Genomic DNA, 19,241 nt, shown 5'->3' on the forward strand with positions numbered 1-19,241 from the left:
CAGCACGCGAGTTCTCTGGCCCAAGCCACCTGGGTGAGGGGTGGTCACCATGTTAGAACCCACTTCGTGGTTCCCCAGATGTCATTGTTTACAAGACAAGAGGCGTCTGTCAAATATCTGTAAGGCTCACCGGATAGTTCAGACCGGGGTGACTCCTGCCCCCAGAACTGGAAAACGACCACCGTTTTCTGTAATTCCCGGTGGGCTTTGCAAACAGAGAATTGGCCCCACCCTGGCATTTCTGTCCCATTGGCCCCAGTCTTGTGTTTCCTCCAGGGATTTCAGTGTTGACATCCTCGGCTGCCAAAGGTCCCCGACCACAGAGCCTTAGGTGCTTCAGTGTCACTCTGGTTACCTGGTGAGGGAGATAAAATGCACCGGCACACGCCGTGCTGCTTTTATTTTTCATTCAACATCTTAACAAGAAAACACGGTCTCTGTTGCTGTTTGACAGAAGATGGACGGTTTTGCCAGAACCATGTTACATATTCCAGTGGCACTTTTTAAAACCACAGCAAAATAGACGAGACACGGCAGGCCCTTCCTTCCTCACTCTTTCTGTAGGAGTCACGTGTGAGAAGCCTGAGAGATACAGAAGGGCCTCAGCCACAAGTTGACCTCTACTAGTTTACTTATTTACATTGTGGCAGAAAGGGAGCTAGTATCATTGAGCTCCCAAGCAGTACAGCTCTGAGGGAGGTAGTAGTACCAGTGTTTTGCAGATGGGGAAACTGAGGCTCAGCATAGTTAAGTAGAGTCCCCAAAGTCACACTCTTAGTAAATGGCAGAGACAAGAATCATATTCAGGATTGCCTGAGTCAGAAGCCTATGTTCTTGCTCCGAAATGATGCTGTCTTCCAGAGAGCAATTCCTGGCATCAGAAGGATATAACCAGGCAAAAAAAAAAAAAAAAATTTAAGGAGGTCCATTCTCTCTTCTTGTAGGGGAGGACTTAATAAGGCATTAGTTGTTTTTCTTAGTTTGAAGGTTCAAGTTTCCCCTTGATGCTGAGTATAGTTGAGGTATAACGTATTTAAGGTGTACTGTAGTCGAAGTATATTTACATATAGTGAAATACACAGATCATAATTTTATAATAGTGTAATTGTTGAAATATGCATACACTCGGGTAACCACCATCCCAGTAAGGATCAGAAATATGCTCATCTCCCAGGAGGTTCCCTGATGTCCCCTTCCTCTCCATGCCTTAGGCCCATCCTCTTTGAATAAAAATTTATTTTTTTCACCCAATTAATATTTATCTAATGTCCACTCGTGCCCACAAGTGCATCGTGAAGCCTTCACCATACTTTTGGTAGCCTGCGTGCCATCCGATGAAGTGCCCTAATCAGCAATAGATTGATGCAGCAGTGGCTGCTACTGCCTCGCCAGAGCTAAGCCCTGTCTTAGTGGCGACAGAGGTGACCACAGCGTGGTTTGCCTTCAAGGCAAACAGTGATGGGTTTGACTTGGGGTTGAGGTGGCTTCCTTGGGGTCAGTGACTGACTCAGTCAGGCTTATGTCCACCCACACGGGAAGATCTGGCGCCTTATCACTATTTCCAGATATCAATGACCGGCTCAGAGGGAGCAGAAACAAGTCATCCTGGGTGGGTCCCGTTAATTTTAACTTCGTCACTCTTCTCCTGTCACTCCGATTTCCCCTCTGCTGGGAGTGAGGAGGCTGTCGAGTTCATGTCCACGGGGGGATGTGGCAATTTGAGTGTCCTTTGGCAAGCCTCAGAGGCCAGCCAGAAATGTTTAAATGGAGCCTGATCTGTGCTCTGCAATCATTCAGATGACACACTGTTGCCCGCCTCTCCTCGCAGCTAGCTGGCAGCCTGTTCCATCGCTGGAAATGGTGCACAAATGTTGAGGACTTGGCCTTTCCTGGTAGAACCCTATGAAAGAAAGGGGGAGCTGGTAGCGCACGCTGATTGGTCAGGCCGGCAGCCAATGGGCCGCACAGACGCATGGGAAGGTTTGCCTGGCTTTGGGTAAAACCCAGTCTCACAGAGAAGGCCTACCAAGGACAGGGCAGCGTGTGCAGCCATCGTCGTCCTTCACTTTCTGAAAGAGGTCCCCGTGGGGTTCTGCTAACAATGTGAGAGTCCCCCAGGGCTCATTCAGTGTATCTGAAACGGAATTCAATTTGGAAACACTGATTTATAGCCAGAATTCCAGGCATGATGGGATTCTCGGGTAACCAGCTTAGTTTTGAGGGGAATTTCTGTGCCTTAGGAAAAGTGACTCCCGTGGAGAAACTTGAATTCATTCATTCATTCAACAATAGTTTTCAAACACAGACTATGTGCTAGGGCAGTCCTTACCCCTCAGGGCCTGCCACCCAGCACATAAAGCTGCAGTCAGCAGAGTGCATCCCAACTTTGAATTTGGAGCTAATGATGCACCTCCTCCCCCCGCCCCCAACACACACATACACACCCTTTCCAGGAGAGGGTTTGTAGCAAAACAGGATCAAAACTTCTCTCTTGTCAACAGCATTGTCATTAGCCAAAGTGGCCTCATATAACAGCTTTTCCTTTCTTTCTTAGAGGTTGGAAGCTTAGAGCTAGTCACTGCCAAAGAACCCTCTCTCCCTTCACATCGCTGAAAACACCTAGGCCTTTTGCAGCAGACTTCTTTTGATCCCCTGTTGAATGTTGTCTTGAAACTGCTTCTGAGCCTGGCAGAAAGAGGTGTGCACATGCACATTTGGTCCCTTGCCCTGTTCCCCAGGTCCCCCAAGACCCGTCCCCCTTGGAGGCTGCAGCTGGGGCCGCCAGCAGCACCTGGGTGTTTGCAAAACAGATCAGCAACTCTTGATTATTATTTTTTTAGGAAGTTCTGATAGTGACTGGGCAGTGGCAACACTTAAGTCACCGAAAGGTACCGTATGGCTTTTTCTAGCTCTTTCGTCCAGGTGTTGTCGGATTTGACATTAATCGGTGATGGCACAGAGAGTCCTGGTGTTTGTGTGTGACCCAGTGCACACGTGTGTCGCGTTGGTGAACTTACAAGTCCATCTAAGCTCTGTGTGTGTGTGTGTGTGTGTGTGTGTGTGTACACGCATGCGCACATGTACATGTGGGCCTGGTGTGGCGTGTCCATGCTGGAGGCTATTGTTGAAGAACTACTGCTCCTAGCTTCTCAATAGTCATTGCCGGAAGGAAAATGTCACTCTCAGAAACCATCCCAGGTAAGGCTTCCAGGAAATGTTGCTTTTTCTCAGAAAGCTGTACAAGCAAAACGGTAAAACACAAGGTATATTAATATAGGGGTCAAAAAAAAACTTACGGGGGAGAGAGACACTGTCAGATTATTGGTTCAGGGTCTTGGGAATGATTAAGCTTTTGTGGAACGGACTGCCATTTTCAGCTTCCTGAGGTTGCATCAAAAGTTAAGGAGCTGGTCGCCTTGAGTCTGAGTGACCCAGCTGGGTGGCTGGACCAGGAGGAGCTATAACTTGTTACCTCCCTACTATGTGCCAGACAGTGCCGGGCCCTCTGCATCATGTTACTTAAATGTCCGATGACCCAGTGGTGTCGGCGTTGTTATTCCCTATTAGACACGAGGACATGGGGGTGTCCAGATGAGGCCGTCTCGCTTGTCTAGTCACAGAGCTGCTGAGTGGCAGGGCTGCAATTTGAACCCATGTCTGTCTGACTCTAATTCCTATGTCACTTCCCACTGGAGTGTGACGGGGACAGCTCTTTTCAGAATAAACCAAAAACTCGGCTCTCTTCTTTCTCCACTCCTGGTGCTTTGTGGGATTGGTGGTGGGGGAATGTAGCTCACCCAAGGAGGTGAAGGTCGAACTCTTCAGTGACCTTGAACTGGGGCAAATTAGAAGACATGGCAGGGCTCTAGGCAGGATGCTAGCATGACCATGTCTGCATCCTCAAGGAGTAGTTCTCAGGGGAGAGTGGACTGGCTCTGGTGACACCCATGGGAGTCTCTTGCTGTCATCCAGGTGGGTGGTGACCTGAACTGGTGTGGGGAGAGGGTGGAGAGAAGACAGTGGAGGGGAGGGCGAATAAGAAACTGCACAGCACATGCGTGTGTGGGGGGGGGCGTGCGCCCAGCACTGATCTCACATTGGAGCCCCTTGAGCCTGTGTCAGCGTCCCTTGCAGGGGTGCTAAAACCCAGATTCCTGGGCCCCACGACAGAGGTTCTGATCATGGGCCTTGGGTGGGTGCCCCGAGGGGCTGAATTGCTAACAGGTCCCGAGGTGGTACTGATGTTGCTCGTCTGGGGACCACGCTTTGAAAACCACTGTAGCAGAGAAATTTTGCTGGGAAAACCAAGACCGTTCGATTAGGTCTCCAGGTAACTTTCTGAGTGTTCTGAAGAGGGAATTTGACCTGAGCTCTAGAGCGGGGAGAGGGTAGGGAAGGGGGCCACACTGTATCTCATACCGGGGGAGAGCTTTAGACCCATGAGTCTAATGAGGACCCCTGGACTATACACAGTTGTTGCCTTGAGAGAGCAGATTTTTGGGTCTTGCTTTAGATAATAACTGTTCACATGTCAATGTCCATTTTTGGAAATGCAAACAATTTGGAACATGACAGACCTACTAATTTGAGGCATAAACTTTTTTTTTTTCCCCTCCCCGGTGAAAAACAAAGCCATTATGATTCCCGTGATAGCTTTGGAGGCAGCCAGCATCTCTGTCCTTCACCAGGCTCTTGTTGTCTGATGCATTTCGAAACTATTTCAGGCCGGGTCAGAAGCAAGGGCTTGGACGCTGTGTTTCTACCCAAATGGGGCTGATTTCACCTGTCCTGCTAAATGTGCCTTTATTTATCCTGCCTTGCCTGGGCAAGAGCCAAGCCTGGCTCCCCAGGGGTCACTGGTCCTCCCCTGCTATTCTCCACTCCACTCTGAGCCTCACCGAGGCATGACAGCAAGGCAGGGGGCTTTGCACGGCCCCCACCTCCCACACCCCGCGTCCTTCTTGAAAGGGTTGAAAGGGAAATGGAAGCATTGTGTGACGGGCTCAGCCTCACACACACCGGGGTTCCAATCATGGCCCCATCATTTGGGATTATTATTACCTTCAGCAAGTCATCCAGCCACTCTGAGCCTCTATTTTTTGGTCTGCAAAATGGAGACAACGCTCATCACCTACCTCCTAGGTGGTTGTAAGAACGAGAGGAGATACCACGTACAATACATGTCACAGTGCTTGGCAAGCACTGTGATAAAATGATAAATACAGGAAGACTATTACTGGTATTATTACTGTTATTAGCCGGTGAGCAAATGAAAGGCTCTGAAAAATCTCGTGGTCACAAAAACTGTCAAGCTCTGTATAAGCCGTCATTTTCCAAGTGCTTTTGACACCGATCTCTTTTCAGGAAAACCGGTTAATATCTTAACATCCGGTCACACAAATGTTACTGGGAACCCACTGTGGGAATATAGGGCATGAATGGAGTAGGCAGAGGGGTGGGTGTCACCTGGGAGGGATGGGTAAAGAGGGGGTGGCTGCGAAGGGGAAAAGACAAGGTCCCTGAAGGTACAACTGTCTTGCTTTACCGACATGGACTGTAACTCACTTTGGAGGGGAGCAGTTATCTGCCAGGACAGGAAATGGCCAACAGATCATACACCTCTTTGAACTAGTTACTGATCGCTCCCTGAGGTTTCCCATGCATGTCGCCCCCTAGTGGTCATTCCTGTTGATCCACGCATGCCGAACCCTGGGAACACCTGGCAGTTTTTTTTTTATTTTGTTTTGTTTTTAAAGATTTTTATTGGGGAATTGGGGGATGGGAACAGCACTGGGGAATTGGGAGAAGGGGAACAGACAAGTTGCTGTCGTTTTGTTCTTCAGTCTAGTTGTGGAGGACTTTGCTTCACTGGCCCAACTTGGCACCATCATTGCGCTCTTCCCAGGCGAGGCAGATCAGTCGCCGGCTTCTGGACAGCCGCTCACTGTGGCTGCTGGCTGCTCACGCTGGCTGCTGGCTACACACGGTAGCCCATGGCAACCCACTGCCACAGGGGCTGCAGCCTACGCCGTCGCCGGCGACTCACAGCAGCCCAGTTCCAGGTTGAGCTGTTGTTCAGCATCTTAGCTGTGGAGGGCAGTGTCACTGGCCCTCACATGTGGGATCCGAACCGGGGCCCTCTGGCATCCCAAGCCAGTTCTTAACCATCGCGCCACTCGGCCAGCCCACGCCTGGCAGTTTTTGTTGAAAACCCTCCACGAAAATCACCCCCACTCAAGCCCAGTGGACTCTCCTAATCAAAATGAGTCTTTGAACCTGACCTGTTCCTTCGTCCAGCGCTACCCTGGAACACTGAATCCCGGGGAAACGGCCAGCTTAATACTGTGACTTCATCACTGGCTCTGATTAGAATCGGTCTGTGAGCTCTTGCTCAAGCCACTCATGCACTCACAACCTCCATTCCTGCCATTTCTAAAGCTGAGGCAATGATAATATCCACCCTTCATCGGGTTTGGGGGGGTCATTTTATGACACAAGGCACGTAATACGCTTCAATGCAGGCAATGAAGAAAACACACTTCATTCAGCCTTCCTCCCGGCTTTTACAGATGAGGGACCGGAGATAAATGATGGTGCTCAAAGTCACACAGTACAATTGCATCACACCCAGGACCAGGACCCAGACTTCAAAGAATAGCTTAAAGACTTGACCCAAAGTTACGGGAGTTGCTTCTTACAGCTGTAAATCTTAGGCCCACCCATTCCTAAGAAGTTGGTACCTCTGGATATGGGGCCCCCACTTTTTTTTTCCAGTCAATTTTTAGATGCACCTTCTGGGTAGTTCTACGCACACTAAAATTTGCACCTTTTTCTAGGACCTAATCCTAGATGCAAACGCAGTTTGACCAAGAACACCAGTTTTCACATGCCGGCATTCCTCCCCACATAGGTGTTTTTGTTGTTTGTTGAAATGAAACTGTTTTCTTAACTGGGGTTTAAGCTGGGGCCACAGCCGGAAGGTGAGAACTTTGGAAGTGGGACAGTCTTAGATTTGATGTCCTGCTCTGCCACTTATCAGTGGTGGCAGAGGAATTTGGCAGCCAAATTACTCATTATCTCTGGGCCTTAGTTCTCATCTGTCTCGTGGAAAAATGATATTGCCTTTGTCATCCATCTTTAAGAGGGGTTAAAAGAGGTAATGTTGAGGAAATGGCTAAAACGTCGTGTAGCACATGTAGGTATTCAATACACCCTAGGTCTTTCTTTTTTCTAAGAAAATAAGTGTAGCTCAGTGATAATGTTCATCCGAGAGATGCCACAGAAGGCACGAGGCAATAGAAAAGGTGTAATTTGGGGTTGCAGTTGCACACATCCTGGGGAAGAACCCACCTAAAAGGAGCCTTCAAATGTTACTTCATGCAATTCAAGCTGTTGCAATTTTCTGACTTGGGTTATTGGTTTGCTGGTGAGCAGGAGGGTACAGAGCAGGTAGAGGACAGGGAGGTGAATTTTAAAAAAATAAAAATCAAATCCCACCAGCTTTTGAGTTCAGCCTCTTTTGAAAAGCACGCAGCAGGCCCTGAAGTTTTGATGAGCTTCCTCGGGCGCCCACAGGGCATGAAGGGAGCCAGGGAGGGGGTTCTTTGCTTTGCAGGAAACTGCATGGCAGCAGGACTGCAGCAAGCATTTGACTAGCTTGAAGGTACATCCCTCTGCAGCTAAGCTAGATCCCATCCATTTCACACTTCCCCAGCACCTCGCATGGTGCCCACAGTGCCTTGTAGACACTCAGCATACACTTTATTGGCATATTAAGCGAAGCTGGGTATCCTGTTCTCTTTTTTGAAGGAGCACTGGGATACAGCAGAGAAATCAACTGGGTAGCAGTCAGGAGAACTGTATTCTAGACCCAGTTGGGTCTAGTGCCCACACTTCAGTTGCGTCTTCTATAAAATGGGAGATTTGGGTGACTGATCTCATTAACCCTCTGTATCTCTATAAGATCCCAGGCTTTGTTCTGATTGGCTTGTCTTGTCACATGCCCACCTCTGAGCAAATCGTTGTGGAGAGGGCAATGAGATGGCTTGTTTGTAGTCACTGGGGCATGACTGGGGGTAGGGGAGTGGAGGAGTATGTCATCCAAACCACATGGGTTAAGAATAAGGGAAAGGTTGATTCCCTCCCCACCCCGAAAACTGGGGCTCTTCCTAGAAGCAGGGTGGATGACTGACTGGTATTTGTATCAGTTATCTATTGCTACCATAATGCTGTGTAACAAACGACCTCTAATCTCATGGCTTAAAGTTATCCAGCTCATCATTTATTGAGGTCAGGAGTCTGTGTGCTGGTGATTCATGCTGATATGGAAAGTTCTTGTTGTCTCCACTGAGCCTGCCCAGGTATCTGGGAGTTGGCTGGATGTTGGCTGATCTAGACTGGTTTTAGCTGGAATGGCTGGGGTGACTTGACGCTGCCCCAGGTGTCCTTCATCCTTAGAGAGGGCAGCCCAGATATGTTCCCATGATGGTGGCAGAGGCACAGGAGAGCCATCCAAACCAGTAAGCATTTTTTCAAACTTCTGTTTGTGTGTGTACATTCCTTAGTCACATGAATGAAATCAGAACCAAGCGATCGGGAAACCAGATCCTCCTTTCTGGGGGTGAGTTTCAAAGTCACGTGAAAAGAGCGTGGATACAGGGAAGGGTGAAGAATTGAAGTCATTCAGGCATTAATCTAACATAGGGTCCCACGTCTTATAATTATCTACTTTGAGATGGTCCTTTGCTACAGCAAATTGGAAGGAGGTATATAGGATTGAGGATAGTTAACCTTTATTTGCTCCATTTATTAAAAAAACCACCAGTTGCATAAAATTTCCCCAGCTAGGAAATTGCTCAGAAGACAAAGCACACGGTGAATCTCTGAATAGAAATATCTCCATCTCTGGAGCAGCAATGCAGGATGCATGCAAGGGCAGTCAGTGAGTACAGTTTCCACCTGGAGCCCTTCTGTGCGGAGGGCTCTGTGGTTAGCCATGGCTGGAGCAGGAGATCACCCACCATTGTCCAGTAACCTTTCAGAAAGTGGTGACTGCATAGCAGGCCTGCCTAAGGGCAGAGACAGAGGGCCTGAGGTTTCAGAGGCTTGTCACATTGATATGGGGCTCCTTGCAGCCACAACAGAGGGACTTGTGGTACATCCTGGACAGCTTAGGTGCAAAGCTCCAGCCAGGTGCAAAGGCTCTAGAATCCTGCTCAGCAAAGGCAGTGATACCTCCTGCTGGGAGCCCTCAGGGTTAAGACCAAAAATGGCGAGGCTCCTGGCTTCCCCTTACCATTTGTCTCTCTTAGAGAGAGACATGGCCTCAGGAAAGGGATGGGGCCCCACGGGAAGAACCCGGAGCCCTGAGCTTCATTAGAACCTGGTTCAAATGTGATTTTCCCTACTTGTGTCTCTGCAGCAAGGCCCAGGATCAGGTGAATCGGGGCTAATTTGCCATAAAGACAAATCTTCCCACCTCCTCCCAGGCCCTCGCTTGCCTGTGAAGCTAGCTCTTTTCCTGCCTTTCTTGTTTCTGCCTGCTGAGACAGCCTCAGGAACCTGCACAGCTTTATAGCACATATTTCAAAAGAAGAGAGAAATAACTGGGTATTTTTTTACAACATAAGCCGTTCCCCCTTTTACTTTTTAATTCAGCTTGTGAAGGAGGGAAAAAAAAAAAGTAGAGAGAGACCCAGAAAATACTCTTCTATAAGTAAAAAGTAAACACTGCCCAACTGTACCAAAAGGCCCCAGAATACCGTGGCTTTCAAGAGAGAAATCTATTTCTCTCTTGTGTAGCATCTCCAAGGGTCCAGGTTGGTGGGGGGCAGATCTGCTCTAAGTTGTCACTTGGGGACCCAGGTTCCTTCAACATCGTTGCTCTCCCTCCCTCTACCATATTATCCTCTTCTGCATTGTTGTAGGTGCTTGTTGGCATAGCCTGTGGAAAGGGGAGAGACAGGATACCCAGGGCAACCAGTTTTCCTTAAAGCAAGTAAAGTCAAGTGAATATTGGATGCGTTACTTTTGCTAACATTCCATTGGTGAGTGATTAGGCACACGGCCAAAGTTAGCTTCCAAGAAGGCTGGGGAAATGTAGTTTAGAGCTGAGTTGTTGTGTGCCCAAGAAAAAAGGTAGACGAGATCTGGGAGACAGGTAGCAGTCTTTTACCATATTTCCTCAGGTCAGGGTATACATTTAAGGAGTCCTGCTAAGCACCGTGCATAATGTTTGTGCCTTTACACGCCTTGCTTCATTTATTTCACTGCACTCTGCAAAGCAGATCTTATTCTCCTCATTTGATATTCTTTATATTTTCTGACAATGACAGCGATAGCAACCACTATCAATTGAATACCTATTATGAGGCAACGACATTGATACTTTATGTAAGGTACTTGATGTGATTCTCTTCAATACCCTCAGCCCCTTGCCAAATAGGCATTCTTATTGTCAATTTACTCGGGGAAGCTTAGAGAACTAAGGAACTTGCAAAAGGTCTCTCCAGCTTATAAGTGGCCGAGTTGGAATTTGAACTCAGATCCATCTGCTCTCAAAGTTCATGATCTTTCTACCATATTGGAAGAGGATTTTACAGTCACAAAATCAAGTATACATTCTCCAAACTGTTGTGTACTGTATAAACCTGACTCCTTCAAGTTCTCGACCTCTCTGATGCCTCTTCATCTCACAACATTCCCAGATCTTACTGCTGAAGTCTTGCCCTTCAAGACTCCACTATAACTGTGAAGAGCCCAGTGTAGGATTCAAAACCAAAACTTTGGCTCTTTGTCACGATCGAAAGTGACTGCTGCTCTCTGAGGGGTGGGGATGGGGGCGGATAGTGGAAGCCCAAGGAAAAGAAATATTGGTTAATATCTCAAAATATGATCCTGTTCCATTGTCATGGAGAGAATCAGTGTGACATAGCATGATGAGTCCAGGCAACCACATCTACCTCATTGGTTCAGCGTGGGGATGGGGGCGCCAACTAAATGAGATAATATGTGAGGTCTGACAATTAGGTTCACGAACTTGTTGCAACGATGTTGCTAACCGTTTTTGATACCAGAGAGATTATTCATTATGAATTTGTACCAACTGGACAAACAGTTAACCAGATTTACTATTTGGAAGTTGCTGAAAAGGCTGCGTGAAAAAGTTAGACCACCTGAACTTTTCACCAACAATTCATGGCTCTTGCATCACGACAATGCACCAGCTCACACGGCACTGTCTGTGAGGGAGTTTTTAGCCAGCAAACAAATCACTGTTGGAATACCCTCCCTACTCACCTGATCTGGCCCCCAATGACTTCTTTCTTTACCCAAAGATAAAGGAAATATTGAAAGGAAGACATTTTGGTGACATTCAGGACATCAAGGGTAATACCATGACAGCTCTGATGGCCATTCCTGAAAAAGAGTTCCAGAATTGCTTTGAAGGGTGGACTAGGCGCTGGAGTTGGTGCATAGCTTCCCAAGGGGAGTACTTCGAAGGTGACCATAGTGATATTCAGCAGTGAGGTATGTAGCACTTTTTCTAGGATGAGTTCATGTACTGAATTGTCTGACCTTGTATATAGCACCTTGGAGAGTGCCTGGCCTGGAGCAAAGATGAAGAAACCTGTCTCCTCTTGTTTCTATGAGAAGCATATAGCTCTTTATCCAACCCAGCTCTGTCTTGGGAGGCCACCTTCGGTAGTTGACTGGCCAGGACTCCAGCCAATGCCAGTGCACCTCAAAGGATGCCAAGACTTGTAGTGCAGTAGCCACCTGACTACTGAAAGAAACCTGGCAGGGAGAGTTTCATGCCACCTTTGGCTTCCTTTTCCTGCCCCACCTTAAGGAAGAAAAAGATAAACATATTTCACTGTGTGGGTCTCCATTAAAATTTTGGGTGTGCCATTTTGACATTTCTTCTTGAAAAATATGATATTCACATGGCTACCCCAATCTCTGATGTTTTGAAAGGTAGAACCAAGAAAAGAGTTTATCTGCATAACTGTCAGTCTGTCCTCCACTTTCTTTAGTTTTGGAGGAATATTTTCCTGCAGATAAACCCTTGTTAAGGGAGAGAGGCTATTTTCTGTAAGGCAAGGGAGTGGTTGAATAAATGGTGAGTGTTGTAGCCACACATTCATTAATTCCAGGGTGCCTGGAGTTCGGCCAGGTATCCTGGGTTCGAATCCCAGCTCCGTCACTTGGACAAGTTGCCAAAGATCTCTAGCCTCAGTTTCCCAATTTATAAAATGAGACCAATAATAGCATCTACCTCATTAGGATGCTGAGAGGATTGAAGGGGGGTAGCAAGTGTAAATTCCCTAGCCGGGTGTTCAGAACAGAGCATGCATTTGATAAAGGGGAGCTTTTACTCAGTGTGGCCCTGGGAGAGCTGTAAGGGTCAGGTCAACACTCAAAGCTGCTGCTGTATCCAGGCAGTCAGCCTCCTGAACCAACCCCTGCCTCCTGTACTCAACTCCATTCTTCCTCCCCTGCGCTAGGACTGCTAATGCATATTCATGCCTCTGCAAGTTTCCAGCCTTGTTCTCCTGCCCCAGAAATATTGGAATATTAACCCATCCTTCAGTCCTTGTATCTCTGTAAAGCACAGGCCACTCAGATGTCTGTGACATGGACTATGTATTAGTCACCATTCTCCAGAGACACCAAACCCATAGCATATCCAGCTGACCCTTGGACAGCATGGGGGTTAGCGGTGCTGACCTCCTGTGCAGCCCAAAATCTGCGTATAACTACAGTCACCTGTCCATATATGCGGATTCCCAACTGTGGAGTTGACCCTTGAAAAAACATGGGTTTGATCTATGCGAGTCAATGAAAAAAACTCCATATATAAGTGGGCCCATGCAGTTCAAACCCATGTTGTTCAAGGGTCGACTGCCTATATATACTATTACTCATATATATTCATGTATATCATATATGAATAATAGGAGGCATATGCTATCGGTTGAACCAGTTTCTTATAATAAATCTCCTTTCATGTATATATGTAAAATATAAATACATATATATCCTATGTGAATATTCATACATATGAGTAATATGAGGTAAATATATACATGGAGATTTATCATGGGGAATTGGTTCATGCAATTATGGAGGCTGAGAAAGTCCCACGATCTATTGTCTGCAAGCTAGAAACCCAGGAAAACTGGAGATGTAACTCCAGGCTGAGTCTGAAGGCCTGAGAATCAGGGGAGCCAGTATCATAATTCCCAGTGCAAGGGCAGGAGGAGACCGATGTCCCAGCTGAAGCAGGCAGGCAGGAAGGATATGCGTCCTCCGTCCTCTGCTTTTTGTTGTGTCGAGTCCCTCAGAGGGTTAGATGATGCCCCCGACACACAATGGGGTGGGGGAGGGGAGCAGTCTACTTTACTGAGTCCAGCAATTCAAATGCTATTAATAATCTCATCCAGAAATACCTTCACAGACACACCCAGAAATAATGTTTAATCTGGACCATCATGGACCAGTCGAGTGGCCACATATAATCAGTTATCACAGGCAAGGTGATTGGAAAACATCCTGCCCATTTCTATTGTAGAGAATGTCATTGGAATTGCAATATCTCTGGTGCTTTCTTTCCTTCATCAAATGCATATTATATCCCTACTGTGTGCCAGGCACTGGGCTATGTGTTGGGGATACAATAGTGAGCAGGGCGAATTCGATCTCTACCCTAATTGGCGCTTATATTCTAGTTAAGAGAGACAGTCAGTACATGAGTAACTAAGAAAGAGAATTTCATGTAATGATACAGGCTAAGAACATACTAAAATAGAGGTGATGAGAGCAGTGGGGTCAAGAGGTGCTCTGTTTTGATTGAGTCATCAGGAGGGAGTTTTCTGAGGAAGTGACCTTTGATTGGAGCACCAAATAACAAGACGTTTCCAGCTACGTGGCCAAGAAGAAGAGCATCTGGCAGCGAGAAGAGCAGGGACAAGGTCCAGTGGCTCTGAGATGAGAAGCTTGGTGTGTTCAGGAGCGGAAAGGAATCCTATGTGAACTGCATTGAAGAGTGTCCCTCCACGCCCCGCTTCCAAAAAAAAATCTGTATGCACTTGGAACCTCAGAATATGACCACACTCGGATAGAGGGTCTTTGCAGATGGCATGGAGTTACAATGAGGTCATACTGGATGAACGTGGGTCCTAATCCAATGACTGGTGTCCATCTAAGAAGAGGGAAATTTGGATGCATAGACTCATCCAAATGTGAGGTGAGAGGGAGAGCCTGGAACGACGCAGCCACAAGGCACAGAAGGCCAAGGATGGCTGCAACCGCCAGGAGCTGGAAGAAACGAGGAGGCGTCCTTCCCTAGAGCCTTCAGGAGCGCAACTCTGCCGACACTTTGATTTTAGACTTCTGGCCTCCAGAACTGTGAGAGAATCAATTTCTGTTGTTTTTAGCTGCCCAGTTTGTGGTCATTTGTTGTGCCAGCCCTAGGAAACGAATCCATTCTGTGATGGGTTCATCGTCAGTGTGGAAGAGATAAAAATGGACAACTAGGGGCCAGGTCATGCAGACCTCGGGGGCCATTGCAATAACTTGGATTTTATTTGCAAGTGTGATGGGGAGATGAATCACTGCATTTCTACATATTCTTGGACCGAAGACAGGGACAAATGAGGAAGGGTGGAAGCTTTGCTTGACTTACTAGGTGAAATCCATCATCTGAGACCCAAGAATATCACCAGGTGAGAAGGAGCTGTAGGAACCCCTCCTTAAGATATCTTTGGCCCAAGGAAAGGAGGTAGGTGGGAGGCCACCTGCCGAGACCCTCAGATGTGCAGCTTGTTTGGAAAACTGGTTATTACCTTGATTCTCTCCATTTCCACGGAAGCAAGGCTCCCTTCCCCTCTCCCACCTGCACAAGTGTCTGTGGCTAATTAAGAGAGACAGATGGAGGGAGGAGGTATAGTTTAATTTTACAGCCCCGATTCCTTCAAGGCAATTAGGCTCACTGGAAGGAAAGCACCTTTTTCATTCTTTCTTCCTCTTTTTAAATGAAGAAAAATCAAAGTGGAGAGGACCAGTGTTGTTGAAAGCCTCACACATCTGTTTCCCGGTCGGCTTGTCAGCCGTCTGCCCACGAGGTACCAGGGCTGATTAGGTTAATGCATTTATTAATGGGGCTTTCAAGGCTGTTCAATGACTCTGTTATTTCTTTTACAAGGAGCTTTTTCATATACTAAGACAGGAATCATACTGCACAAAGCCGAGAGTGGACGTGGAAGTATTCCGCCCTCCTGCCCCCACTCCCGGATCCAAACCAGAGGCCACCAGAAAACACAGGAAAGACAGTTTTGTGAAAATTCCCATTTCCTGGTTATGGGAACAGTTCTTCCACCACCAACCACATTCTTGCTGTTGAAATAATCTTGAAAATAACTCTCTGAAGGTCAGTTTTGTGGGGGGAAGGAGGATGGGCAGACAGATAAGTAGGTGTGGGTGACATAGCCTTGCCTACCGGACATCAGATGAGCCAGTGACCCCTTGCTTTCTTCCCTCTACCACACAGATATCCTTTCAGTTTCTTGACGCCACCATGCTCCTTCCCATCTGAGAGCTTTTGCAAATGCTGTTCTGTATCAGTTACTTGTTTCTGCAAAACAAACTAGCCCAATGCTCAGTGGCTTCACGTAGCAACCAGTTATGGGTCTCTTGATTCCCGGTCAGCTGGACAGCTCTTGTGGTTTGTACTGGATTGGTTGGTCTCGGCCAGGCTTACGCAGCATCTGGGGTCGGCTGGCAGGTCAGCTGATGGCTAGAGGGTCTCGCATGGCCTCACTCAGTATCTGGCAATGAGCAGGCTGTTGGTTGTGGTGAACATGTGTAGGTGGCCTGGGGTGTCTCGTCCTCCAGGAGGCTAACCTGGGCTTCCTTCTTCACGTGGACGCAGCAGGGTTCCAAGAGCCTGAAAGCAGAAGCTGTAGAACTTCTGCAAGGCCAAGTTCAGGACTCGCGTCAGATCACTTCTGCTGTAGTCTACTGGTCCAAGCCAGTCACAAGGTCGGGCCAGGTTCAGAGGGTGGGGAAGTAGACTCCACCTGTTGGTGGGAGGATCTGCCAACGTGATGGCCGTTTTTGCTGTGCACCACGTAATTCCCTCCCCTGAGATGCTCAAGAGCACATCCTCAAGGATGCCTTCCCTAGTCAGCGCTTCATCGCAAGCAGATCAAGGGCCCTTCTCGTGCCGTTTCATGGGGCAAAAGAGGCCCTTACCACACACGGTGGGTAGAGGGAAGTGAGGAGAGAAGGAGGAGGGGGAGAAGGGTGGTTGGTTTGGATGAATGCCTTGTTTGTGCTTAGCAGGTTGCCTGGCACAGAATGGGTGCTCCATAAATGTCTGTTGGATTTAATCCCGTTCTTCCATAAGCCAGGAGACAAAGTACACGCATTGAGTAGTTACTGTACTCCAGAAGTGTGCTGTGTGGCTTATATGTCTCGTATCACTTATTCTCCGCGATAAACCTGAGGGTAGTCTATATTGTCCCCACTTAAGAAACAGTTGTAGGAGGTTAAGTGACAATCAGGTGTGTCTGATTCCAGAGCCCACGGGTTTCTCATCCACTCCACCCTTTCCCCACGTACTAAATACTTTGTATAATCTGTCCGGGGAGTACCCACTGCCAGGTTCAGCAAGAGACCGATTCAGGGCTGGGTGCGGAGAAGGATATAGATTTTCCACGTGCAGCTCCATGATCTCTCTTCACGGGGGCTTCTCCCCACACCTGCACTGATATGGTGAGAGTTGAAAGCTTCTAGGGCTGTTTTTATGTAGAACTTTTTGAGAAGACATCACCTGTCCTAGCCGTTGGGACACCTACCTCATAAGCTCTTAGCTTGTCAGAAACAAGAACCTTGAATGCATCCCTTGCTCTGAGCAGACCGCAGGCTAGTCCATTGTCTGGAAAGACACACGTGGGAATGAATGCTTCTGGATCCTGCCTGGGGACATAATGAGGGCACGTGAGACTTGCAATAAGAGATCACTGGGAGGAAAGGGGAAAGATGCATCTACTCCAACTATTGCCCTGATAGTCTCTCTCCCTTTGTGATATCTTGGAAGTCTAGTGGGAGAGATAGGCAATAATGAATGAACTGCATCAACAAGTGTGAACTGGCAGCCGTGATCCGTGTCATGGACAAAAGCCTATCGGGGTGGGATCTGACCTCATCAGACGTGGGAGGCAGGTGGAGATAACAGGAGGGAGACGGCAGGTACTTCCCTTTAGGTCTTGACAAAAAGCTGTGTGTCCGCACTGTGCTAGATGCCGGGGCTCTGCCTGACGTCCTCAGCTCTGGTTGCACATTCATCACTGGGGGCCAGGAGCGGGTGCTTTAAAAACCTGTGTCGGAGCCGCCCCTCCAAGATTCCGTGAAATTGTCTGTGGGAAGGACCTAGGAATCGGAATGCTTTCAAAGCTCCCCCATGTGGTTTCATGTATGGCCGGGGTTGAGAGCCAGAGTCACACAGATGGAAAGAGAAGGTCCCCTACTCTCAAAGCACTCATAGTCTAGTGGGAGAATACAGATGTGAAAATGGAAAATTATAAAGCAGTGTGGTCAGTGCGACCATAGAGAGAGCGGGGGTCCCTGAGGGAGACTGAGGGAGTCAGGAGGTGTCACCTAACTCAGTGTTGAAAGAGGAATAGCAGAGGGTCCGGTGCAAATGGAGAAGGGCTGGGACACCTCAGTCCCAATATCTGGCTCTCAGACCGGTTCAGAGATCTCATTACAATTACCCAGAAGACCGGATATTATACTCTACCACATTTATACTTTTATGTAATTCGTCGGATTATTTGGTCCCTATCTGTCCCTCTCTAGTCGAATGTCCACCTCATGAGGCCCGGGGCCATGTCTGTTTCTGCTTCTCCCTCATATTTCCATTGTCCAGCACATGCCCCGTGCCGATTTGTGGATGACTCAATGAGCAAGTTGCTTGAAGAGGTCTTGGTAGATGAGTGACATGGTCAGTCGTGCATTTGAGAAACATGCCATGTGGGGAAGGGCCTGGAGGAGGTGAAATGGGGGAAGGCATAACATTCAAAGTGGGGAGCAGAAACGGAATAGATCAGGGAGGCATTTGTCCACGAAGGCAGAAGGGCTTGGTGACGTGGCCGCAGAGCTGGGGGACAAGAGGAGGCTGAAGTCAACAGCTCTCCCATGCTTGTGGCTTGAGCGACTCGTGAGCTGGTTCCCATGTGAGAGGAAGACGAGCAGCTCGGAGGCGTGCTGATGGCCTCGGGCTTGGCCACCTCCAGGGGGAGATGCCACTGAATCTGTCCTGGACAGAACTGGATACACGGATTTGGAAGCCCAAGAGGGATTTCAGAGAATGTTTCTGTGGCAGCTTCATGGCGCTGGGAACCTAGGACTTTCTTCTGGGAGGCCGAGAGATGGGGTTCTAACAGCGACGTGGGTCTCACTCCCGCCACGCACGGTAAGCGGTGCGTGGCCCTGGGGGACGTGTGCTCTTCAGCAGCAGGTCCCTGGGTCCTTCTGACGTTGATATTTGGAATCTTCAGGCAGCTGTAGAGCTTATGGAAAGGGGGACTGGCCCTTGAAAGAGTGCATCCTCCAGGCGTATTTACATGAACAGGAAGAGAAACCTAACTTAAACTGCCTTAAGCCTGGAAAGCGAACATGTATGTGGCTGCTGGGGGTGTTACGTTAAGGGGTCTGAGCAGAGGCCACACATGCCAGGAGACAGAGCTATGATCAATGAGTGACATCTGCCATCGACCCAGAGGGGGCAAGTGGGCTGCATTTTTGCCCACTCAGTCCTGAAACCAAAGCTTTCCCCCAATGGCCTTTCGGAAGCACCGAATAATGTCTAATGGACTCAGCTTCCACCCTGTTTCAGCCACTCGTGGTGGGTAACCTCAGTTAAATCGATTCACGGGCCTGAGCTTGACAGTTTCCTAATCTGTCAAGCAGGGTTAAAATCAGGGTTCTTGAAATGAGGAAAGAGACGTGAAACTGTGATGGTCTCCATGAATTTACATAAATCCTCACGTGTGACAGCATGGGCCTGTTGTTGTAAAGTGTGGCTGAAACAGCAGCAAAGATTTCTGGTCACCAGAGACACGTTAATTCAGAAGTGTATTGATAAGAATTTAATTTTACAAGTGCAGAGGAGCTTTAAAATTTTGCAAGGGAAAAGGTCTTGCAAAATTATCAAATAAATAAATAGGGAAAGAGAG

General features: G+C 48.0%; 1 protein-coding gene across 2 annotated transcripts in view; it reads left to right on the top strand.

Annotated features, from left to right (window-relative positions):
• SHISA9 (shisa family member 9) overlaps nt 1–19,241 on the top strand; it is a 277,813-nt gene that overhangs the window by 253,327 nt on the left and 5,245 nt on the right. The window contains exon 4 of one of the 2 annotated variants that reach the window (XM_019650876.1): nt 2,841–2,888. The exons of the other annotated variant lie outside the window; for it this stretch is intronic. Coding sequence (XP_019506421.1) covers nt 2,841–2,888 — 48 coding nt within the window. The remainder of the gene's footprint in view (nt 1–2,840; nt 2,889–19,241) is intronic. 2 annotated transcript variants of the gene reach the window in all.

Source organism: Hipposideros armiger, unplaced genomic scaffold, assembly GCF_001890085.2.
Source record: "Hipposideros armiger isolate ML-2016 unplaced genomic scaffold, ASM189008v1 scaffold_149, whole genome shotgun sequence".
NCBI classification, from domain to species: domain Eukaryota; kingdom Metazoa; phylum Chordata; class Mammalia; order Chiroptera; family Hipposideridae; genus Hipposideros; species Hipposideros armiger.